The 23,969-nt window shown below is 39.3% G+C and overlaps 1 protein-coding gene across 8 annotated transcripts in view; it reads left to right on the top strand.

Annotated features, from left to right (window-relative positions):
- LOC309363707 (uncharacterized protein) overlaps window positions 1-23,969 on the top strand; it is an 80,468-nt gene that overhangs the window by 50,280 nt on the left and 6,219 nt on the right. For 5 of the 8 annotated variants that reach the window (XM_081900094.1, XM_081900093.1, XM_081900091.1 and 2 more), the window contains 16 exons: window positions 1,077-1,295; window positions 2,023-2,175; window positions 2,790-2,950; window positions 3,752-3,861; window positions 5,289-5,407; window positions 6,624-6,836; window positions 8,285-8,428; window positions 9,867-10,033; window positions 10,220-10,335; window positions 12,096-12,220; window positions 15,166-15,396; window positions 16,195-16,335; window positions 18,480-18,646; window positions 19,379-19,455; window positions 20,807-20,919; window positions 22,879-23,088. In XM_081900094.1, the coding sequence (XP_081756220.1) occupies window positions 1,077-1,295; window positions 2,023-2,175; window positions 2,790-2,950; window positions 3,752-3,861; window positions 5,289-5,407; window positions 6,624-6,836; window positions 8,285-8,428; window positions 9,867-10,033; window positions 10,220-10,335; window positions 12,096-12,220; window positions 15,166-15,396; window positions 16,195-16,335; window positions 18,480-18,646; window positions 19,379-19,455; window positions 20,807-20,919; window positions 22,879-23,088 (2,466 nt within the window). Of the gene's footprint in view, window positions 1-1,076; window positions 1,296-2,022; window positions 2,176-2,789; window positions 2,951-3,751; window positions 3,862-5,288; window positions 5,408-6,623; window positions 6,837-8,284; window positions 8,429-9,866; window positions 10,034-10,219; window positions 10,336-12,095; window positions 12,221-15,165; window positions 15,397-16,194; window positions 16,425-18,479; window positions 18,647-19,378; window positions 19,456-20,806; window positions 20,920-22,878; window positions 23,089-23,969 lie in introns of those variants that run through there. The other 3 variants (XM_081900092.1, XM_081900095.1, XR_014165546.1) reach the window with 3 other exon arrangements.

Here is a 23,969-nt window from a genome sequence, read left to right as displayed (position 1 = left end):
AGACTTTGGGGTTGTGGTTAGAGAAAAAAGATGAGTAAGAGGTGGCAATGCATGATGGAAGTTTATAAAATTATGCACTAGAACTAGGCAGAGCATAGTTAAACTGTGATCACAGTTTGGATGGCTTTAAAAAGTACCGTATTTTTCACCCTATAGGACGCACTTTCCCCCCTCCAAAAATGAAGGGGAAATGTGTGTGCGTCCTATGGAGCGAATGCAGGCTTTCGCTGAAGCCTGGAGCTCACCGACTGGTGCGCACCAACCCATCTTGCTCTCCAGGCTTCAGGCAGCTATCCGCAAGCCTTCGGAGCACAGCGGGAGTTCCCGCCGGGCTCTGAAGACTTGTGGATAGCAGCCTGAAGCCCGGGGAACGCAGTGCCAACTCCCGCTGCGCACCCCGGGCTTCAGGTAGCTATCTGCAAGCCTTCGGAGCCAGCAAGCTCTGGGAGCGAAGGGAAGGTTGCTCACAACCTTGCCGCCGCTCCCGGACCCGTTCTGGGGGCTGGGGTAATGGGAAGCTTGGGCTTCCCCAGCCCCAGCCCCACGGCTTCTGCCAAAGCCGCGCGCAGCCTTTCCCGGCTGGAGAAGTTACACACGGCTAACAGAGGAAGCCAAGACAGCCAGCAGGATGGATCCCGCTCGCTGTCTTGGCTTCTTTGCTCTTTGGGGCTTGGAGAGGGGGGAAAAGAATTTCCCCCCCTTTATTTCCCCCCCTAAAAATTAGGTGTGCCCTATGGTCCAGTGTGCCCTATGGAGCGAAAAATACAGTATTAGACTAATCTATGGAGGAAAAGTCTTATCAATGACTCTTAGCTGTGATGGAGGCTAAATTGGTTGGAAGCAGTATACTTCTGAATACCAATTTCTGGAAACCAGTTCTGTTGCTCTCAAGTCCTGCTTACAAGTTTCCCACAGGTATTTGGTTGGCCATTGTAAGAATCAGATGCTGGACCAGATTGGCCATTGGCCATTGGCTTGATCCAATAGGCTCTTCTTATATCATTATATTATATCATTATACTATATCTTTGAACTGATGGTAAAAATCACGGTCTATGATTGTTTTCTTTGGACAGCAATGAATATATTCCAGGAATACAAAGGTCACATTATACCACAACGACAAAACGCATTGCCAAAAATGTTCTATACTTTGAGTGATGCTGAAGAGGATTGCATTTTTGAGAAAACTACTTGTACTGGTATAGTTTTATCACAAGGCCAGTATTATATGGTTAGTGGAACAAATATATTCAAAAGCGTCGATGCACATGACACCTTATATGTGAAGTCTGGTGAGTCACTTAAAGGAACTTATCTATACACTTATGTATAACAATGTGGCTGTGGCTACCAAACTATCTTTTTCCTGATCTTATGAAAGTTGTTAACTGGCAGATGCATGCTGTTGGCTCCTATGTACGTCTCTTTCTTGTTACGGCATTATCATTGTTGCCAACTTATCCAAAGTACTCTGATCCTAAAAATAGTATAACTTATTAAATTTTATGTAATGTTTTAGTTTCTTAAATCTAAATGATTCTGGAACTGTTTGGTTCCAAAAGTAAATATGTCCAGCTGGGCCAAGAGCTTACAGCTTTGGTGATGTCAACATCAAAGCGTTAATTACTATTTTGCTCTTATGGGACAAAAGATGGGGTAGAAATACATTAAATAAATTAATTAATCATAGCCTCTTTCAGATAAAATTGAACTTTTCTATCAAATAAGCTATTTTTCATTCAATCCGCAATTAATGAACTCTAGTGTAGCACGGTGGCTAGAAAACTGACTTGTGAGCCCCCAAGTCCTACATTTATTGCTCACTAGATGGCAAGTCATTCTTTGCTCTCTTCATGTTTCTTCCCAAATCTAATATGGGATAACAACAACAACAACAACCTATCTTCAGTTTCTGAATACCCGAAACAGCTCATAGTAAAAGTCAAATGTTGAAATGTACTTATTAATCTGGTTTTTAGTTTATTCTTTTGCTGTTTTAATTCTCAAATTTTATTCTAGTTTGCAATCCTGGATTTTTTGGTACAAATTGTCACTTCATTTGCAAAAAGTGTGCCAATAACTTACCTTGCCATCCGATTACTGGAGAATGTGTAGCCATTGGCCCTACCAAGTGTACCTTGGACTCCCCAGATCCAGAGTGTAATGCAAAAGGTACAAAATATGACAGTTTCTAGACATAGGTTTTCCTTTTTTATTCTCTCATTTTATGTGGCTTTCTCTACCTTTCTTTTAGTACCTCCTTTAATTTATGTCAGCCACTCTGTAGAAGTCACTCTAACTCCTCTAGTAACCACTGAAATTTTGGGTTTCATTTACTAATATATTTCCTTTAAATTTTACCATTTACATCAACATTAGTTTTCTGTGTAAGTAGAATTAAACTATACAGGAAACTGCTGCATGTAATAGTAACTTAAGTGACTGAGCCACAAACTCACTAGGTAGCGCTCTCTGAAGTGCTACAAAGATACTACAATTACTATGTGCTCTGGTTTCTGTCACGGTGTTCCATTGCGCCAGAAGCGGTTTAGTCATGCTGGTCACATGACCCGGAAAGCTGTCTATGGACAAACACTGGCTCCCTTCCTTGGCCTGAAGTGAGATGAGTGCCACAACCCCATAGTTGCCTTGACTGGACTTAACCCTTTTTATTTTTTAATTCAGTATGGTTTGCTCACAGCTAGAAATGCATTTAATTACATAGATATGCAGGTGTATCTTGTGGTTTCAAAGTTATATTACAACTTACCGTATTGGTTTTTAAGCTATCACAAATCCGTGCCCAAAGAAGCCCCAGTGGTACCATTATTCCAAGTCATGTTACTACGTGGAACACACAAAAACAGCCACATGGACCGATGCCAGGATTGCATGCCAAGGATTTAAGGGAACAGACCTAGTTAAAATTACAAACAGTCATGAAAAGGTACTATTTATGAGCTGGGTGGGGGGTAATTGCTTTATATCCTTCTCACACTAGATAGGGGCTGGTTTGTGATTTAGACTTAATTAGGTTAATTCTGTGACTGTTTTCTTTTGTTCATTTTAGAAGCCATACAAATTGCAGGTGTTTCTCCATTGAGATTTAAGCAATTCAGATACCTACCCAACATGGGAGGTACTTCCCCACTTTACTATATCACGTAACTATGATTTGTGTGTGTAGCTTCTTCAATCATGAGTGAGGCCAGTTGCATGGGTCTTTCTTTTTCCAGCACAAAAGGACTCTGTTGCAGTAGCATCTCCAGCCAGCCACTGTTACTTCTTGTTACAACTGCAGCATTAGTTACCTAACAAGAATAGAAGTATTTTAGACTTATTATAGAAAGTGGTGGTGAGAAGCCTTATACAGTGCTCTTAGAGTGACTATGAATGCTTTAGAAAGCTTCCTTGCAGCTGAGAGAAACTGAATCTATGTTAGTAGTGCTATCTGAAGACATTTGGAGCTTTGTAATCCGTGTGCTTACTTCAGTTTTCTCTCTTAAATTATTATTTAAAAGCATATACCACCGTTATCTAAACTAGACATGCGGTACCTATTAAAGGAGGTTTTTATGTGTTGGAAAGATTATTCAAAGGATGATTAAATGTTGTTTGGATATAAGGCTTTAGGATTCTTGCTATAAAATAGTTTTTAGGACTTTTCTGAATGTTGGTTTATATTAAACGTATTCTGCTCCTACACCATAAAGAACAGTTCAGATTTATTTCTTCTTTATTCTTACAGATGTGGGTACAGTATACAGGAGATGACAGCTGGATTGGTTTGATCTTCAGCAAGCGGTCATATCAATATATTTGGGTAGATAACACAACTTCAATCTTTCAAAATGCATGGTGAGATGTTTTAATCTCACTATTGTTTTAATTGTCTGTTTTAACCATATTTGCACGGCAGTTTTTAACGTTGTGAGTGTCCTCTATTTAAGAGGCTTCTACTCTGCGGCCTCTTATAGTTATTTTATCTGCGAGTCTTTTAGTTCTTATGCTCTTACAGTTGTTTTAACTGCGCGTCTTTGTTGGTTTTTAGCTCTTATCTGTTTTAATTATTAGGTTTTTTTATCCATCCACTACCTGTGTTTAATCTTGTATTTTATTCGGATGTTTTATGCCTGTTTCCTTGTCCTCATTTGCCCTAACAATTATCGGTAAAAAAATCCTAACTGCTATTTTATCTATATGCTTTTTTAATCCTGGTCTGTGACCATAATAAAGTTCATTCATTCATGGTGAGATGTTTTCTAATATAGTCCAATATTAGCAGAAAAGACTGTTTTCAGAGCCTTAGTAAAGTCCATTCTCTCAACAGAAAAAAATGATCACGTGATATATTCAGATTCTAGTACCATGCTCTTTATTTTAAGAAAGTATTCAGAGGTTCTTTCTGTTTCAGTAAGGATCTCGCTGATTTTCAAGTCTCTAAAACCACAATGACTGTCAATTCAGCTTCTTCTTCTCATTGTGGAGCAAGCAGTCAAACTAGAAAATCTCAAATTAACCATGATTTCCTATTTCATCTGACCCTATAAACTATGGTTTTCACCTTTAGCACAAGATAGTATATTAAACCATATTCAAACTATGGTTTAGTATCTTGGTTTGGTTCAAAGCCAGTTGTTGCAGTTTCATGTTTTGACTTACAGGTTTGATTGTTTGCATTGTGAAGGAGCTGTGCACATGGGCAAAAGGCTTGTTCATACTTGAAGTCAAAATATCACTGTCCAAACTGAATGGATAATTTATGGCAATTTCAGGGCAGATTGTCATTCTCTGGCATAAGTGAGGATGAGACACTGAAAGAATGGGTTGTCTCTTCCTCCTGCCCAAGAAAGGCAGGGATCGCATAGCTTCAATCTTTATACTAGATATGGCTTCCAAAAAATCCTTCTGTGCCTTACCTGGGAACAGGGGTCTCCTCTAGATCCTCTTTGCTTACTGGCTAGTCTTGCCTTGCCAACCTCTTTTAGATTCTAGCTTATACTGCACAGTTTTCTTTCCTCTTCTGACCATTACTTTTTCTTATTTCCATACAGTTAGTTGATGAGATATATATAAGCAGAATGCTACTACTCAGATTGAACCAGCCTTAAATCTTTATATGGTTTTTCAGGTTGCTAACTTTAGAATGCATTTCAAGTTTGTTGCCCAAAATTAGTGTGTGGTTTTGAAAACTTCCTGTAGTAATGTTGAAATAGAGCAAGCTTTAAGGAACGGTTTAATTAATCAGAACCTGTACATTTTTTCTCCTTCTTAACTGCTGGCAGGGTGGTTAGGCAAAACAGAAGATATACACAATCTGTTTCTGATTGTGGAGTTGCTTTCAAGAGATATCTTTCTGTGATTGATTGTTCTCTTCACAGAAAATGGATTTGCAAGAGACAAGGTAAATTAAGAAGTTGTTTTTGCCTCTCAGAAACAGATGCACAACTTGACTCTGGCTAGAAACTAATGTGTCTCTCCCCCCCCCCCCAAGAGTTGGAAGTGATATAGTTGTGTTATTTCTTGTGGTTTGTCCCCATTGTCAATATTGCTATCAGTATCACCTCATCAAACAGATGATAGTGCTTCAAAAAGATGTGAAATCTGTTTGACCAGATCAGCACTGGACACGAAATGACAATACGTAGTGAGTTATAACAACCCGTATCATACCTCCTTAAGCTCTCTTAAAACCTATTGACTTTCTCTGGCCATGCAGCCCTCCTGATTTCAGTGAATTTGACTCACAAGTATGCATATTATTATTTATTTTATTTGTGATTTCTGTCCCACTTTTCTTCATTAAAATATACTCTTGACAGATCACACTCACCATTTTAATAAAAAAATACATTAAAACATTAAAAAGCTGCTGGCCAGATCCACACATTTAAAACACTCACATATCAATTTAATAGTGCCTTGGTGGTCAAACGGCTTGGCTCCTGAACAATCAGCTCCTGAACACCACAAACTTGGAAGTGAGTGTTCTGGTTTGCAAATGTTTTTCGGAAGCCGAATGTCCGACTTGGCTTTTGCAGTTTCCGATTGAGTGCAGGAAGTTCCTGCAGCCAACCAGAAGCCACACCTTGGTTTTCAAACCATTTTGGGAGTCGAACAGACTCCCAGAATGGATTAAATTCGAGAACCAAGGTACCACTGTATATACTGATTCTTCTTCTTTACTTCTAGGTGGTCCCACTAAACGCAGTCCAAAAGCACAGATTTTATAGATACCTTTCAGTGTAGTTCTTCAAGTGTCTAAGTACAATCCTTAAATTCAATATCAGTATTACTTGTGTGGCCATTTTGGCACTGCAATGATTTGTGTGTAAATGTGTACTACTTCTGAAAGCTCAGGTCCTTGACAAGACAAACATTTGTACCAATGAAAAGGGGAATCTTTTAGAAAAAAAATAATTTGGTGAAAAAGACATAACAATGCATTGTTATCTGTTTGTTGCAACAGTTGCTCTAGTTTGGGGCCCTTAAATCAGAGTATATTTGTCCATTTGTGAACTGGCAGGTTGCACTTGCACATCACGTATCTGCACAATAATTAGGAGCAGTCATATTTTATACATTTCATTTAAGTTGACTGTTCCTTTTATTTTAAACAGATGTTGATCTCTTTACCGAATTCATTGGAAGAGCATTTTACCTTCCTGGTGGAAAAGCTCCTAAGTATTCTACTTTAAATGAGGCTAAACAGGCCTGTTTAGTCTTGTCAACGTGTATTGGAGTGGTAGAAGCAGGGAAAGATTTCATGATACACACTGGTCTAAGCATATACAATACCAGGGACAAAAGTGTGAAAACCTGGATTAAATCAGGTATGCAGTACAAGTATGTGCAGAATTATTTACTTGGCTGAAATTTATATAATTTAACTCAAATGCAACTGGTTTGCCTGTATTATTTTTATTAATAACAATTTTGGGATGGGTGCATGCCTATTAATTAGAAAGTGACACTGGGCCATCCTAAATGAGGCAGTGGTTTCTACATACTGAGGGGATGCTTCAGATATATGTAATATAGAAATAAAAGAAGGCTTGTAGCTCTAAGGAGTTTACCATCTAAATACTCGCAGTGGGCGAAGACAACAAAGAGGCAAAGAACTATGAATGTGGGCATAACAAATATGTGCCATCAATTGCTACACTATAGTATCTGGTAGATACTAAATTCTATGTTATATTCATGTTTGGATGATTCAATCATGCTTTTTAACATCTCCATGAAGCCATTGGGAGAGATCATTAGGGGGTTTGGGCTGGGTGTTCACCAGGCAGTTGGAGGTTGGATGGCAGCTAATGGATTGAGGTTGAATCCTAACAAGAGAGAACGACTGTTTCTGGGATACAGGGGGCAAGCAGGTGTGGGGACTCCCTAGTCCTGAATAGAGTAACTGTGCTCCTGAAGAACTAGGTATGCAGCCTGGGAGTCATTTTGGACTCACAGCTGTCCATGGAGGCGCAGGTTAATTCTGTGTCCAGGGCAGCTCCATCTGGTACGCCAACTGAGACCGTACCTGCCTGCTCACTGTCTCACCAGAGTGGTACATGCCATGATTATCTTCCTCTTGGATTAGTGCAACACACTCTACATGAGGTTACCTTTGAAGGTGACTCAGAAACTACAACTAATCCAGAGTGCAGAAGCTAGACGGGTGGCTGGGAGCGGCTGCTGGGACCATATAATGCCAGTCCTGAAAGACCTACTTTGGCTCCCAGTATGTTTCTGAGCACAATTCAGTGTTGATGCTTACCTTTAAAGCCCCAAATGGCCTAGGCCCAGGATACCTGAAGGAGCATCTCGACCCCCACCGTTCAGCCCAGACACTGAGATTCAGCTCCAAGGACCTTCTGGCAGTTCCTTCACTGCAAGGTTACAGGGAACCATGCAGAGGGCCTTCTAGGTAGTTGCGTCTACCCTGTGGACGCAGATGTAAAGGAGATGAATAACTATACAAGCTTTAGAAGACATCCGAAGGCAGCCCTGTATAGGGAAGTTTTTAATGTTTTATTATGTTTCTGTATATGCTGGAAGCTGCCCAGAGTGGCTGTGGCAACCCAGTCAGATGGGCAGGGTAGCAATAATGACATTATTATTATTATACATCACGTCCCCTGTCCTAAAATTGGGTTTTGAATAAAATTGTCTTTTCGTAATCCATTTATTATGCAGCTGTAGCCGGATTTACCCACAGATGTAGCCTACAATTTATGGAAGTCATTCCTGTATTTCCCTGTAATATAACATTTTACATCTTTCATAGATTGTGTCGCTGGAAGATTTGGGGAGAACTGTGAACAAATATGCCGCAAGTGTGGTGATGATGTGCCATGCAACCCGTATACAGGGTTGTGTGGTGACAGCTTGTTTTGCAGCAAAAATGACCGTACTTTCGCTTGCAAAAAAGGTGATCTGGGAACCCCTTTCTCTGCTTCTTCTTAAAAATTTCTACTCCCATAAATATGAGAATCCACATTATGACAAAAGTTGTAGGAATATCAAATAGTGGTCATGATCCTTTTCTGGTTTCAGCTGAAATTAAATTCCTTTAAGTATATAGAACCAATCCTATTTCTTTGAAAGGTGTGAAGTTGATATAGGGGGGATATAGCTAAGTGAAGTAATAACGCGGCTATTTGTTACTCACAAGGTTGGAAGGAAAGGTTAGCAGCCTTTTGAAGTCATGGATTAGCTCAGTACTTGAATTATATTAAAAAAATCTGAGAATAGAGATAGTATTCAGACTTCACTCAAAGTATCAAGGATTTGATAAAGATTGTAGGATAAGATTATTAATTATGTTGTATGATAACAAGCTTAAAATTCAACAAATCATTTGGCAATAATCCAGTATCCTTCTTTCAAAGACAGTATGGAAAATAACAGCATTAAGTCTTTCCAACAAATAAACTGATCATGGGAAAAATAATAAATATCATTGGCAATTCCACAATTTAATTGTTTCTTACAAGAGGCAGATGCTTTACATTTGTACTCTGGAAGAAAGTCAGCTACTTCTTAATCAAATCAAAATGACTGCAATTTTTTTTTAATAATACCATGTGTTGTAGTGATACTTTGGAATCAATTGTAGGGAGTGAATGATGTAAATGAGTTTGCTTGATCTCCATAATTTGTCAATAAAGGGCAGTTTTTATTGTGTTGGGTAAAATGTCCAAAACAAGCCTCATGTCTTGTAATTTCTGACATTCAGCTCAAGAATAAAAAATCCACTATTCCCTAGTTTATTTTGCTTTCTAGTAAATCTTGGCATTTCCCAAAATAGTTGAGGAATGCCCATAATTGTGAAGAAGGGTTAGTTTTTCAGATAATTTTATACAAATGAAGGTGCCTCATATCAGATGGTTTCAGAGAGTATAGTGCCCACTTTTGTTTTATTTTCCAAGCAATCACTCCAGGATTAGAGGTTGCATCTTGTTCTTGTTCTTGTTATTTTATTATTCTTGTTATTTAAATTTATATAACACCCTTCATTTGTAGTTCTCAGGGTGGTCCACAACATAAAAATATAGTGCATTTTGCTGTTTGATTGACATATTATTTCACTGCTAACAAGAAGGGTTCTGCTTTAGCACAGTGATGGAAGAGAAGAAGACAGCTGTAGGCTCTGTGGTACCTGAAAAGTGCACATTGGTGGAACCTGATCTTGTGAGGTGGGCCTGGTAAATAAGGCTTGAAGCATGTTTCTTTGATCATAGCGCTGAGATTTCATATGTATCTTACTCGTTTGGTCTACATAGGTAGTAAAACATAGTATTACATATAATATTTAGGCTAGCTTACCTGGAAACAATTCACCCTGTATGTATATGTTTACATTTCAGGGACCTTGATTGGCGGGAGATGCCCTGTTGAAGATGGCTGGGTGTACTGGCATGGCAGCTGTTATTACTTCCCCAAAGCAACAGAAAAGACATGGTTTGATGCAAGAGATATGTGTAGACGATATATGGACGCAGACCTTCTCTGGATATCTAGTAGAAACGAGATGGTATAAGCCTGTGTTTTCACATAATATATATTTACTTGTATGACTTTGGATATGCCATGTGGCAACTTCAGTGGGAAATGCCAGTTTGGGGGATGGTTTTAAGCTGATATACAAGTTTTTGTAAAATGTATGTCCCCCATTTCTTCACCACTCTTTCATAGGTGTTCTACCTTTTAAATTATTTAGGATTCACTTCTTACTATATTGCCAAGAGGAGTCTATTGGATTGGTCTTCATGGTGGTCTATTTTGTACCCATTTGGAGTGGTCAAAGGCTAATGTTTTATACACAGATTTAAAATGGTAAGCTGAGTGAGACACCACAGTTGCTGCTGCCAGCAAGAATAAGCACCCACACTCTGAAATTTACAACAAAGTTGAATGTCCCAGGCTGCTCCCAGACTTTGGAACCCCCTCCCTCAGTGCTGGATTTACGTATAAGCTAAACAAGCTATAGCTTAGGGCCCCACTCTTTTGGGGGCCCCCAAAAAAATTAAAGGAAAAAACACCTGGATGTACGTTTCCAAAATATAAGATAAAAAAACAAATAAAATAAAACCTACATACAGCAACAGTTATTTGTATTGTGCATAAATTACCATATAGCATATATTCAACACAAAAAACAGCGACAATTTGTTGTTGACAAAGGACAGCTGGACATATAAAGGGCCCCATTAGCTTCAGTAGCTTAGGGCCCTCCCCTCCCTGGATAAGATATATTGGCTCCCTCCTTGTTGTCCTGCCAGCAGGTGAAGACTTCCTTGTTCCAACAGGCTTTGGGGCACTGACTGCTTTTAATGAGACGGCTGCTGCATTCTGTTTTTATTGTAATAGTTGGTAATGTTTTAATAGATTTTATTTGTGTGTATAGTTTATAATTTTATCAATGTTTATTTTTTTCAAATTATTGATGATATTGGCAGTTCTTATTTTTATCTGTAAGCATCCTTGAGTCCCCTCAGGGGAAAAGGTTGCATATAAATAAATATATCATAATAGTTCTAAGGCTCATGATCAGCCCCATGCTCCCTCTGAAACTTAAAGTAGCTCTACTGGGGATACATTGTCCAGACTTATTTGCATAAAATCCTGGTAGGCTCACATTGCTGAATGTTGTTTTTGTTGTGTGACACTAACATGGTGCTAGAAGCTGCCAAACTCAAAGACTCATTAGAGGAATTTGAAATGTGGCTCCCCCTCCCCCTCAAATGTATTTACGAAGTGTTCAGAGCATGTGTTAGAATTTACCCTTAAGCCTTTCTGTTGCTTAATTCTGCTGCTTCCATCTGCTATGTGGCATTTCAGATACAGTGGTACCTCGGGTTAAGTACTTAATTTGTTCCAGAGGTCCATTCTTAACCTGAAACTGTTCTTAACCTGAAGCACCACTTTAGCTAATGGGGCCTCCTGCTGCTGCTGCCGCGCCACTGGAGCCCGATTTCTGTTCTTATCCTGAAGCAAAGTTCTTAACCTGAAGCACTATTTCTGGGTTAGCAGAGTGTGTAACCTGAAGCGTATGTAACCTGAAGCGTATGTAACCTGAGGTACCACTGTACTCATTCCAGGAGACCACTAGCTGCACTTACTGCCCTCGTTCACATGTCATGGTACAGGAAACTGGCTTACGATGACCACACAAACATGCAGCTTGCATCTGCTTTGCTTTTTTCTGGCCCTTTTCCTTCTGTTCCATGAGCCCAAGTTTGGGCAACACACTAAGCCGAATGTTTGGCTTTCTGTGTTGTGTAAACCAGGAAGCTATGGAACAGAAAGCAAAAGTTTGGGCAGTTTCACACATCATATAATGGGATGTTATGGCTAACTTTAGCCATACATAATTATGTACTTACCAGTTGTATGTTTCATGCTTTTCCATATGTGTGTGTGCATTATGTTTTCACATATTTATATGCAATATTTTGTTTTCTTAACAAGGTACTTTGTGAAGTAGCCCTTAATAGAATGCAAATGGGCAATAGTAACTCATTGAATACTATTAAAGTTTGTAAATCGATTTTCAAAGTAACAAAACTTTTTCTGTGTGTGTTTCTAAAATTGAGGTTACGTAATAATTCATGGACGTTCACCTGGAATTGCTGTGTGCAGCTAAATGTTCCCGAAGGTTCAATGCCAGGAACTAGTTGTTACGGGAAAAAATCGTGGGTTTGCAAGAAAAGAGAAGAGGGTAATGTGAAATACTACTGATTTATGTAAAACATTAGAAGACATACAATAAGATAGTTACATTTTTAAAAGACTTCCATGTCAATTTCAGTATGGGCACCCTAATACACAAATTGTTGAAATTTAATTAAAACCAATATTTTGTGCATCAAAAGTACAACTCTTTTTTTTTTACCCAAATTGCTAGCCTAGTAAGTTAAGACCAGCTTTTCTTGTGGGATCTACTTGCATAATCAGATTTTACTTAGCAATATGAAAATTCTGAGAGAGTTTGAAATATTTATATCACCAAGCTTTTAAGAAGCTGATAATAATATAGAAGTTGCAATATAGTTGTGGGAGTTTGCATTAGCAACCAATAGTAGCATAAATTTAAATTTAAGGCAAAGTTGGCTAACTTTCTGTATTGTAGCATTGCTTGCTTGCTTGCTTTTTTGTTTTAAAAATATTTATATACTGTATTGCTATTCATACAAAATATTAAAGTGGTTTACAATCACAGTACATTAAACCATACAGTTAAAACCATATAAAAAATTTAAAAATACTCTTCCGTTAACTATTATGGAAAGATATATTCTTAGTTGCCTGCATAGGCTTGATGGAATGGAAGAGTTTTAAGCAAGCATTTAAAAGTTGAAACAGAAGGTGCCTGCCTACTTAATTAACTCTTTATAATCCCCATTTGTGGAGGGAGGTTTGGCTGGCGCCTTCATTATACAATTTCAGGGGCCAGGTGAAAACATGCCTCTTCAATCGGGCCTTTGGCTGATTGACATCCAATGCCATTTTTTAATGTGGTTTTTTTGTGGGGGGGGGAGTTAATGGTTTGTTGTTGTTTTTTCCCCACTATGTATTTTGTGGTTTATATATTGTAACTATGTTGTGAATTGCCCTGAGATCTGAGGATGAAGGGTGGTACACGAATTTAATAAATCATCATCATCAGTGCCTGCAGCAGTTTTGGGGAGGTGCTGGGCAAGCTGTCCACCTTGGCAAATGATCCAAGGAGGCAGGCCTCTTTTTTGGCAGTGCAGGAGATTAAATTGTCTGGCACACCTGCACCAATCCACCATTTCTCTGCATCTCAAGCCAGCATTCTCTTCAGGGCCTGGCTGGCCAGAGGAGCAACAGCATTGGAACAGTGAAGATGCACAGTGCACCTCCCTCCTTTCCCCCATCTGCCCTTTCCTCTGGGACAGGCAGACAGGCATGGGCCTTTTTCTCAGGGCTAGGCAGAGTAGAGCAGCGCACGAAGCAGCCATTGGTCACCGCTGGGGGGAGGTGAATGTCTCTGATTAGGTTTTCAGTGCAGCTAATCTGAGAAAAGATTTGTCATCTTCTGGATTGGGGAGGATGACTAAGATCTATCTTCCAATTCCAGCTTTGTCAGAGGTTTATATCCTGGTTGCTCAGAAGGTCCTGAAGATTCTCAGAAATGTAGAGAGGAAGAGGCCTTGAGGTTCAGCAGTAGAACCACTTCCCCCTTTCCTTGCAGCTAGAGTAGCCAAGAAACAACATAGAAAAAGATGGGATTCTTCCAGCTCATCTTTGGAGTTAGTGATAGCGCCTTCTCCTGCTATAGTTACCAAAAGTTTAAGAGGAAATGGAGATCTTATAAACTGAAGGTGCTGTGCAATTATCAGTCATGCATCAAGAGGGACTCTCCTCATTTTCTGCAGGAACAATGCAAAGAAGAAGTCTTAGTCTTTTATATTCCAACTCTCTCTCTAAGTTGCAAATGAGAATTGGCAGGATCAAACACTCAACCAACTGTATGGTCTTAACAGTTTTTTTAAGAAAATAAACTTTAAAGGTAATTATCCCAAAAACTCTGAACTATTTATCTGAAATTTGGCAAGCTTGACTCATTTTGTAGGGTCTACCATGTCTCCAAATATCCTGTACCTGTGTTTCAATACAAGGATGGTATGGCCATTTTGGTTTCCCAGTGCAAATCAGTGGGATTTCCAAATATTTGTCTGCAGAATCCAGGGATTGAGTCTGGATTGTCCCAGGTTGGGACCAGTCCAAATCATTGAGTTGGGCCCCAGATGAGTGAGGCCACGAACAGCTGAGGTCACGAACAGCCCTAGTTTCTTTTTTTAAAAAAAAATTATTGGGTTTTACACAGTTTATATAGACACACACAATACACAATACAAACATACACGTATAGGGACAAACATGTATAATTTCAAATCCTTAATTTCTTAGCCATTTTCCCTGACTTCCCCACACCGCCCCTTCTTGTATCCCAATTCCAGTAGTTAGTTCAGCAAGTTCTTATATGAACAGCCCTAGTTTCAAGTGTTATTTGGGTTTATTGTGCTTTCTGTTGTAGGTAAGTGGGACTTTTCCTACATTGCCTTCTGTATTAAAGGGGGGAAATAACCCTTGCCAGATGCCTGGTATAATTCATGGCACTTTTATTTTTCCTTTTTACTCTGTTCATTCATTCATTTATTTTACTGGTATGCTGCCTTTCCACAAAAAACCATGCTCAAAGCAACACAACAAAGGAACAGGGATGCATTTAAAACAAACACTACAAAAACAATTTCATAATAACATAGCAAAATAATGACATAGTAAACATCTCATAACAGCAAAAAACCACAATTTTTTTCAATAATATAAATACAAGATTAAATAAACAACATGTTGCATTCAATTTCAAAAGTATCATGGGAACGTCACATTTTCATTAGTCCTAAAAACACCCCTCACATGATGTTGCTCATAGTCCCTTTCCTGCAGCGGTTTATAAGGCGGGCAAGGGATGGGATAGCTGGAAACACTCCTTCCTTTATGTTACTCACAGTCTCTCTCCAGCAGCTTCTTTTCATCTGTCTAGGCTTAATGTTTGATTGGCACAGAAGTCCTTCAAATGATGTACGTAAATTGCACGGCTATTTATCCAAACTAATTTTGTTTGTGTTCTAGAAAGTACAGATTTCATCGAGTTTGGTGGCTATTACCTGACTGGCATTATCAACAACACTAAAGTAGTCACCCACATATCATTACATGATGCCTTTCTGCATTGTAGAGACAAAAGAAGTCTTTGCACTGGAGTTCAAAGGATAAGAGCTACGTACATAACACTGATTGCAAAGCGTCTTGTATTTGTCAGGGGATCATTTGCAAATCTCTATACAGCATATTTGAAAACCGGTATGTAACAGTATGCCACACTTGTGGAATCCTGTGACAGGGATTAATTAACCCATTATGTAAATGAATCACTCTTTTTATATTCATACTATATAGCTCAATGACCCCTGGGAAGCTCCCAAGCCCATCTCCATCATTGTCCCTAACCAACTGGTATTCTGGGTACACTGCCTCCATATTTGGAGGTTCCCAATTAGCTATCATGATTAATAGCTAGTGATAGAGCTATGTTTTGAAATGATTATTGAGCACCCACTGAAGCTTCAAAAGATGCTTCAGACCAGGGATTCCCAAACTGTTGTCCATTGAATTGGTGGTGACTGCTCCACCAACTTATTCACATATTCTGTAGCATGTCTATACATTTGTGGTTGAAGGCAAGAGATAGGAAGCAGTCCAGGTTGCCCCGCCTTGTTAACCCGAAAATCAGCCCTAACGAGGCTTTTAACTGTTCCTGAAGTAGGCAGTTTCCAAGCTTTCTCTAAACCTAAATGACAGACAAACCCTATCTCAGCTCTCACAGGTACTGAAGCCCAGACTGTCAGCTTCTAACTTTTAACATCCTCCTCCTGATTGGATGACACTTCAACCACCCGTAATTGGTTTCTGGGTCACCAGGAGGCTGGCCTAAAGTTTGTGTCACACAGTTGTTTCATAAGACTGTTCAGTTTTTTTGCAGAGCAGCAAGGAGATGCTATTATGTAATTTTCACCATCCTGCTTTAAAAAAACAAAATAAAACATATTATGATCATTTTAATATGCAATTATATTTGATCTTTGAAATCTCTTTTGGCAGCTTGCACACCAGGGTATTATGGTCCTGATTGTAGTATAAACTGCACCTGTAATGGCACTAAGAACTGCAATCCATTAACTGGAGAATGTGCAGAAAACGAGCAGTGTAACGAAGACTTCATAGGAAAAGATTGTGAAGAAGGTACACAATTTGCAGTCCTGTTGGTTGGGTGGCCCTCCCCTCCTCAGACTGATCTGGAGGGGAGAGAAAAAATGAGCTCATTGATCAAGGTGACAAAGCTTTTATGGAAGTAGCAGTGTAAAAGAATTAATCTGTTCTTATTCTTATCACCTAATAACAATAGTGTCCTGTGAAAAATTGTGAAAGGATGTGCTGCTTCCCTTGTTCTACTCTTTATTGACAAGCAGAGTAAGAATGGTGAAAGGGGATGTTACTGAGGAAGAATTAATAAGTCAGAAATTGTAGGACTCGGGATTGTCTGGCAAATCTGCTGAGCAACAAATGAGACATTGCATGGGATTTCTATGACTAGGTATCCTCATGTCTTTGTGACCAATGAAGACCCTCATTTGTCCTACTTGTGACTCATGGTTGATCAGACCTTGAATCTGGGTAGGATCATGCAGAAGGAGCCCCACAACATATCAAATAGTGAAATTCTAGTTATAAAGTTTTATTAAATCCAGTAAATTAAAAACCTTATCCTAAACTGCACTCAAATTTAAAACTCACAAATAATCTAGTTGGCCAAACTAGGTGTAGTGAAGGTTTTGATGCCAGAGTCCTGGTAAATGCACATGTCTGCATCAGAGTTATCTGCTGCATTTTCCAGATTACTTTTAGCTCAAGGCTAGCTTCATACCGGTCAGCAGTTAGGGAGAGATAAGGAAGCAAGTTTTGTAATGTGCCTGCAAGAACTAACCAGAGCACGTCTGTGCATTTAGCGCTTCCATTTCCTTTTCCATGCCCTTGTCAGCATTCTGCTTAGAAAACATGGGCTGTTTTTCCATCTTCATGCACACTAATGCAATCTTCTGCTCTCTCATGGCTTTCTGGCCTGCTACCTATAGCAAGGATTACCAAACTTTTTGGACCCAGTAGTACATTTGGAATTTTGAGAGAAAGTCATTAGCACCAGTCACAAAATGGCTGCCATAAGGTTGTAGCTTGACACAAAATTGGTATTGCTAATATTTCTACATAGCCAAGTTTGGTTGACATGGGAGACCAGGGTTTAGATCCTCACTCACGAAGCTCATTGGGAGATATTGGGACAGTAACTGTCTTTCAGCCTAACTTATTTCACAGGATTGTGTGAGAGAGAATTCTGTGTGTTACCTTGGAGGATATAACAACAACAACAATAGAATAATGACACCCTTTTGCTTCATAACTTTTTTCTAGGAAGACTATGTTCTTTTCTTTTTTTAATAAAAGCTCAGAATCTAGGACTTCTACCCAGGGTCTGGTGTCACGGTGAAGGCCTTTGTAGGTGCCTACAGATGCCCGTCTGGCAACGTCTGACCTGATCATGCCTACCCATTCAAACACTATTTCCAGTATCATGCATGTTAGTGAAGCATGGCATACAAGCATGTCAATCAGGTGCCAAAATGTGTCACATGCACAAATGATTGACATTAATTGATTCCTACCTGCTTCTGTGGGATTTCAAATCATCCATCTAGCAAGAAGGGCTGATGTGATCTTTAGCAGATGAGTTCCTCAACATGAAGTTGGGACACGTGAAATGAATTGTTTTTCAGCAGTAGATTTACTTCTGCATCTGGGTTATCAAAATATTGTTGCATTCATAAGGTGAAAGTTTTTATGCTGTAACCAGATAGTGATTTATGCTGACTTTGGGTGCTTTCACACTAGGTGTGTAGTGTGGAATTACCATGCCTCATTCAGTTTTTAAGGAGCATCCATATGATGAAGTCATCCCATATTTTTATTGTGTTTCTTCCTTTTTTTTTCTTTGGACCACAGGAAGTTTTGACTCTTTTTTTTTTGAGAAAAATGAAAGAGCCATGTAATCTCTGCAGGTATAGATGTCTCTCTTTTTAGCCGGGTGTGTTTTGGCATGGGCAGTGAAGGGCTCCCTTTCCTGATACATCACCACTCAGCATTCATTTATTATAACATATGTACTGGACACTATTTTATGACCCCAATTTATTTCTGGCATCAAGTGGGTAGTGGATTGAGTATCAGCCCTCTGCAAGCAGGCTTACTTGTTACAACACTTCTGACCTGGTGGTGGGGCGGGGGCAATGACTTGGAAATTATATTTGTTTAAAATGCCGCTGTTAATTTCTCAGGTGTGATTAATCTTAAGTGTCCAACAGATCCTGGATGGTGGTACTGGAAGGACAATTGTTATTACATAGAGACGGTGAAGCAATTCACTTGGGAAGGAGCAAAGGATTTCTGCAATGCTTATTATGAAACTGAACTTATACAACTGCCACTACGCAAAGACGAAAAGGTAACATGCATAAACTGACACAGTTCTGGAATGGCATAAATAATGAGAAATAAGAGTTTATTTATTTATACCCTGCCTTTTTATACGCTGTCAACTGAAAAACAGTACCTTTTCCTATTGGATACAGAAGTTAAACTTAACATGCATTTGGAGAGCAAGAGAATTTTCTGCTACTATTTCAGGCCTGACATAGGAGTCTTTATTCTGCTCTAGAGTGGGTGTCTGCTGATGTTAAATATCATATAATGCAACCAATTTTCCTATATCAAACCTATGATATATGTTAAAATATGAAGATAGGGAAGACAACGTTAGGGAAAACATGTAGACTTGTTTAGTCCTGGAGCATAAAGTAAGTAAGTGGCTATATCATTATTTGCCATTGCTTTGTCTTGACATAATTGGCAGTGTTACATTATAAAATCCTACCCCCCCCCCTTTGCTGAATATTTTGAACATTCAAAAAGATCCGAACAATGTGTAGTAAGGAAAGGAACATCTTGAAAAAATCTACATTGCATTGTTCATCTACTTGTTCAAGTTCTATGTTCTTGCTTTAATTTTTGTACACCATTTAGAGATGCCATTTTATATATTAAGTGATATAGAAATGGTCTAAATAAATAATAGATAAATAGTTTCAAACAATTCTTTTTTCAGGTAGGGCAGATTACAGAACTATGCTGTTGATGTTCAGTGTGTCTATCAAATAAGTGTATTCTTAATCTGCAGGTCTGGCTGATGTCTATGATAAAGGATGCTATATGGACTGACTCAGCAGTGCCAAAACTCAAAGAAATGACTAACTCGTAAGAGAAACTACTGCTTTCATTAATGGTGTATTAGGCAGGTTTAGTTGTCTAGCTGATTATAAGAAATAAGCACCTGTTGGGATGTTCATCAGTCATCAGATTTTATTGGTCAACCAAATACATGTACAGGTTATAGCCAAGAACAAAACAAATAAAAACAGACAGGTCTTAAAAACATATTATAGCACATATTATCAAAACATTATAAAACACTTCACAAACTCAGGTGGGAAACTCAGGGCACGACAGGACTCCAGGCTTTCCTGAGTTGAGAGGCTTTTAGCGCAAGCTTTACTGTGTTAAACATAACTAGTTTGTTTGAGCTAGACAGCAGGTATTTGATGTTATCGTTGCCTTCACTGCTTCCATATCCTGTCTGACCAATAGTTCCTGCAAATGCTCTTTAATAAACCTTCAGCTAGACTGCACATTAGATGTTAGGAGGGCTACTGGATAAAAACCACATTTTTGAAGCAATATATTATTACAGCTTTCTTTCCAAGTAGCCTTAGAGGGCGATTGCATCTGCTCTGCCACACATAGCTTGACCAGCTCATATACTGAATAATAGTCAGTAGAGCACGAGACTCTTAATCTCAGGGTTGTGGGTTTGAACTCCAAGTTGGGCAGAAGATTCCTGCATGAACCTTGTGGTTCCTTCCAACTCTACAATTCTATGATTCTTATTTTAGATCCAGTGGTTTTGTTGTAGCAGCAACATTTGAAACAGACAGGTGAAGGCAGGACAGCAGGCAATGTTTTGAAATTTCAGACATGCTACTGACAGTATTTAGCAGCCACCTGTAACAGCATTTAGTAAATTGTCTACTAATTATTAAATGATCAAGAAATATGCCACTGAATTGCAGGGGGCATTTTTGGATACAGTGTTGTCACAGATTTAGAGTCCTCAGTTCTAATTTAAAGTTTTGCCATTCAAATTCAACATATAAATAGAAATTACAACATTTTAAATTTCATCATTTCAATTTTTTCCTCTGATATTCATTTGTATAGCCTTGTTTTTAAACTTTATATTTTGCTATAATTACCTTGCCTATTATATACTATAATTTAAAATATTGGTGATTTTTTTTTTCCAGTGTCTAACCTTGCTTACCTTGGGTTGCATCCAGCTAAATCATTGTATGCGCAGAACAACTTCTGCAAGTGCAATGCAACCTCCCCTCCTTTTACTCCCCTATGTTCCCTATACCCTGCCCAAGAGGCTTGGGAGAGCTACAGAGCTGGTTTTCTTGTGATCAGGTACATTCTGTTGTGTTTGCAGAAGGTATCCCACATGTGCAAGGGTTTATTTGGTATAACCTCTTGTGTGTTTGATTCTTAGTCAAGAAATGTATGGAAAAGCTTCTTCTACCTGCACACAAATGAGGAAGAACGGGGACCTTGAAGAAGTTCCATGTTCGTTCTTTGCTATCTTGGCTTGTAAAAGAAGTGTAGGTAAGAGAAAATTCACAGCAGTTCCCAACTAGAAGCAGGGATGTTTGGTGAACGTGAGCTCTGTCACTTGCAGTAATGACTTAACGTGATACACACTTCTCAGGCTGATAGGCAGATTGGAACTTAGTTATCCAATGCCTTTTTGCATGTACTGAATGTTCTGAAGCCATGGTGACCTGACTTAGCATTCTGTTTATAGAACCAGCTGCTTGTACGCTATGACCCAAGGGTCAGATGGGTGTCAAGATCAATTTGAAATGTGCCACCTGGGACAGTGCCCATTGCCAAGCACCCCCTCCCCAAGCTGGGTTGTCTGCATGCACAACATGCATCTACATCAGGGTGGTCCAGCACATGGCCCAGGGGTTACATGTGGCCCTTGAGGCTTTATTTGGTGGCCCTCAGCAACATATGGCCCCCCATCCCTTGCACCACCTTCCCCAAGCCGGTAAGCAAGGCACTGGACTTTGGGATGAAGGCGTGAGGGCTTCTAGAGTCCTCCTTCCTCCTTCCTGAAGCCTAGTTAGTGCTTCCCCAGCTTGGGGAAGGAGGTGGGAGGATTCTAGGACCCTGCCAGAGCCTATGGTCTCTTTCCCAATGTCTAGCACCTTGCTTGTCTGGCTTTGGGAAGGCAGCCTGCGGGTTCCATGTCTGAATACTCTGGTAGCCCACTTGGTATGAAACATTGGGTTGCCCTGTATTAAATCTATTAATTGTGTATTTAATTATATATATACTCTTACAGGATCAGGGGCAGAGGAGCAGTATTGTACACAGACAGCTCCATAATTCTGTTATTGATACTGTATCTCCACTTTAAAATATTAGGGAGTGGCTGATGGCTGAGACCTTAGAGACAGACAATAGTAGGATGGATAGATAGATAAACATTCTGAGGTAGTATAAGTTACAGATAGGTAGCCGTGTTGGTCTGCCATAGTCAAAACAAAAAAAATTCCTTCCAGTAGCACCTTAAAGACCAACTAAGTTAGTTCTTGGTATGAGCTTTCGTGTGCATGCACACTTCTTCAGATACCAACTGAAGAAGTGTGCATGCACACGAAAGCTCATACCAAGAACTAACTTAGTTGGTCTTTAAGGTGCTACTGGAAGGAATTTTTTTTGTTTTGAGGTAGTATAAGGTAGCTTTCTATATTCCTATTAGTTCAACAAAGCTACTTGTGCAGAATCAATTGTTACTTGCCCAGGTCTGTGGCTCACTGCAAGACTGGCTTACTGGTCTATATTTGGAGCTACCTCTGGCTGGTATCCCTGTACAAAATTCCCAGATGTTAGTCGGTTGTTAACTCCAAATGTTATAAATAGTAGTTTCAAGATGAATAATAATTCCAGAATTCAGCACAATGTCTTCCTGCACAGCAGTAAATTGTTCAGAAAAAGGTAAAGTAAAGGGACCCCTGACCATAAGGTCCAGTTGTGACTGACTCTGTGGTTGTGGCGCTCATCTCGCTTTATTGGCCAAGGGAGCTGCTGTATAGCTTCCGGGTCATGTGGCCAGCATGACTAAGCCACTTCTGGCGAACCAGAGCAGTGCACGGATACACCATTTACCTTCCCGCCAGAGCAGTACCTATTTATCTACTTGCACTGTGTACTTTTGAACTGCTAGGTTGGCAGGAGCTGGGACCGAGCAATGGGAGCTCACCCCGTTGCAGGGATTTGAACCGCCGACCTTCTGATCGGCAAGTCCTAGGCTCTGTGGTTTAACCCACAACACCACCCACATTCCTAATTGTTCAGAAAGCCATCTTCAAATGCAGCATTTGGACTTCGCTTGGTAGAAAAAAGGAATTAGGAAGCCAGCATATTATTAATTGGCAAGCCAGGTGGCTCTGTGTATAATAATGACACAAGTGAAGTCACAATGGTACAATATGATCAGGCAGATTATTCTAGGAAAATGCAAAGGAAAAAAAAGAATTTAAAAATACCTTTCAGATGCCAAAATGTTCTGGCTATACCCTGGAAAGATGCTCATCTTGCCTATGGGCGACAAAATGTATATACAAAAGGAGCTTGCAATATCAGCCTGCCTTTTAGAAGAAAAATGCACTGGAATCAGCTTATGGAAAAGACAGTATGTACCAGTCAGTGGTAAAGAACTGATCTCAACTAACTCAAAGTCGGATGCTACATTCATGAAAACTGGTAACTGTCCACTTTAGAGTGTGGGTTATGGGAAGGAGTATGGGTTATGGGTTATGGGAAGGAGTAGCAAAAAAAAAGAAAAGAAAAGGAAATTAGAAAGGTATGCAACACTGTTACTAATCATCACAGTAATGACCTATTTATGTACATGCTTCACAAAGTTAGCTGAAAGTCATATGTCTGCAGCCTGGTGCTGTGATGGTTTAATTGTTGTCTGTGTTTTTAATTGACTTTTAAATATTAAATATTTAATGGACTTTTAAATCTGTTAGTGTTTAGCTACATTTAATTATTGTCTTTTCTATGTTTTTAGGTTTTTCTAGTTTGTCTGTGTAAGCCACCTTAAGTCCCAGACTAAGGCAGGATAAAAATAAATACAGACAGCGGCCATTTCATGCAGGGGTTCCATTCCTAAGCACCGCAAGCATCAGGGGAGCACATATAAGCACGCCCTTTTCTGCATCCAAAAGGATCTGCACATTGGTAATCGTGCATCAATTGGCTGCGCCTAAAATGGTTACCACCTGTGTAGCAATAACAATAATAATAAAATATAGCAGCTTTTTATAAAATAGCCTGTTCCCATCACATTCTAACATGAACAAGAAACAGAATCCAGGGCAAAGCTGTATAGATAGGGGTTGGCATTGTTCACAGTGCTTCTCATTAAGGTAATTGGGATAAAGTAAGAAAGCTATAATATAAGGCAGAATCAAGAAGAGGCAAAACCTGCTTCTCGTTCAGACATTGGAATCATCAAGGGCACTGGGCAAGTTCAACCATTTATCCCATGATGTCCTTGAGTATATGTATTTTGTATAAAATTTATACTGTATTATAAATGAATGGCTTTCATTTGTTCCTTTATGAAAAATTAATGT

The sequence above is a fragment of the Podarcis melisellensis genome (assembly GCF_964234715.1).
Source record: "Podarcis melisellensis genome assembly, chromosome: 2".
NCBI classification, from domain to species: domain Eukaryota; kingdom Metazoa; phylum Chordata; class Lepidosauria; order Squamata; family Lacertidae; genus Podarcis; species Podarcis melisellensis.
The sequence above is the reverse complement of the archived record's forward strand: the minus strand, read 5'-3'. Positions and strand labels throughout refer to the sequence as shown.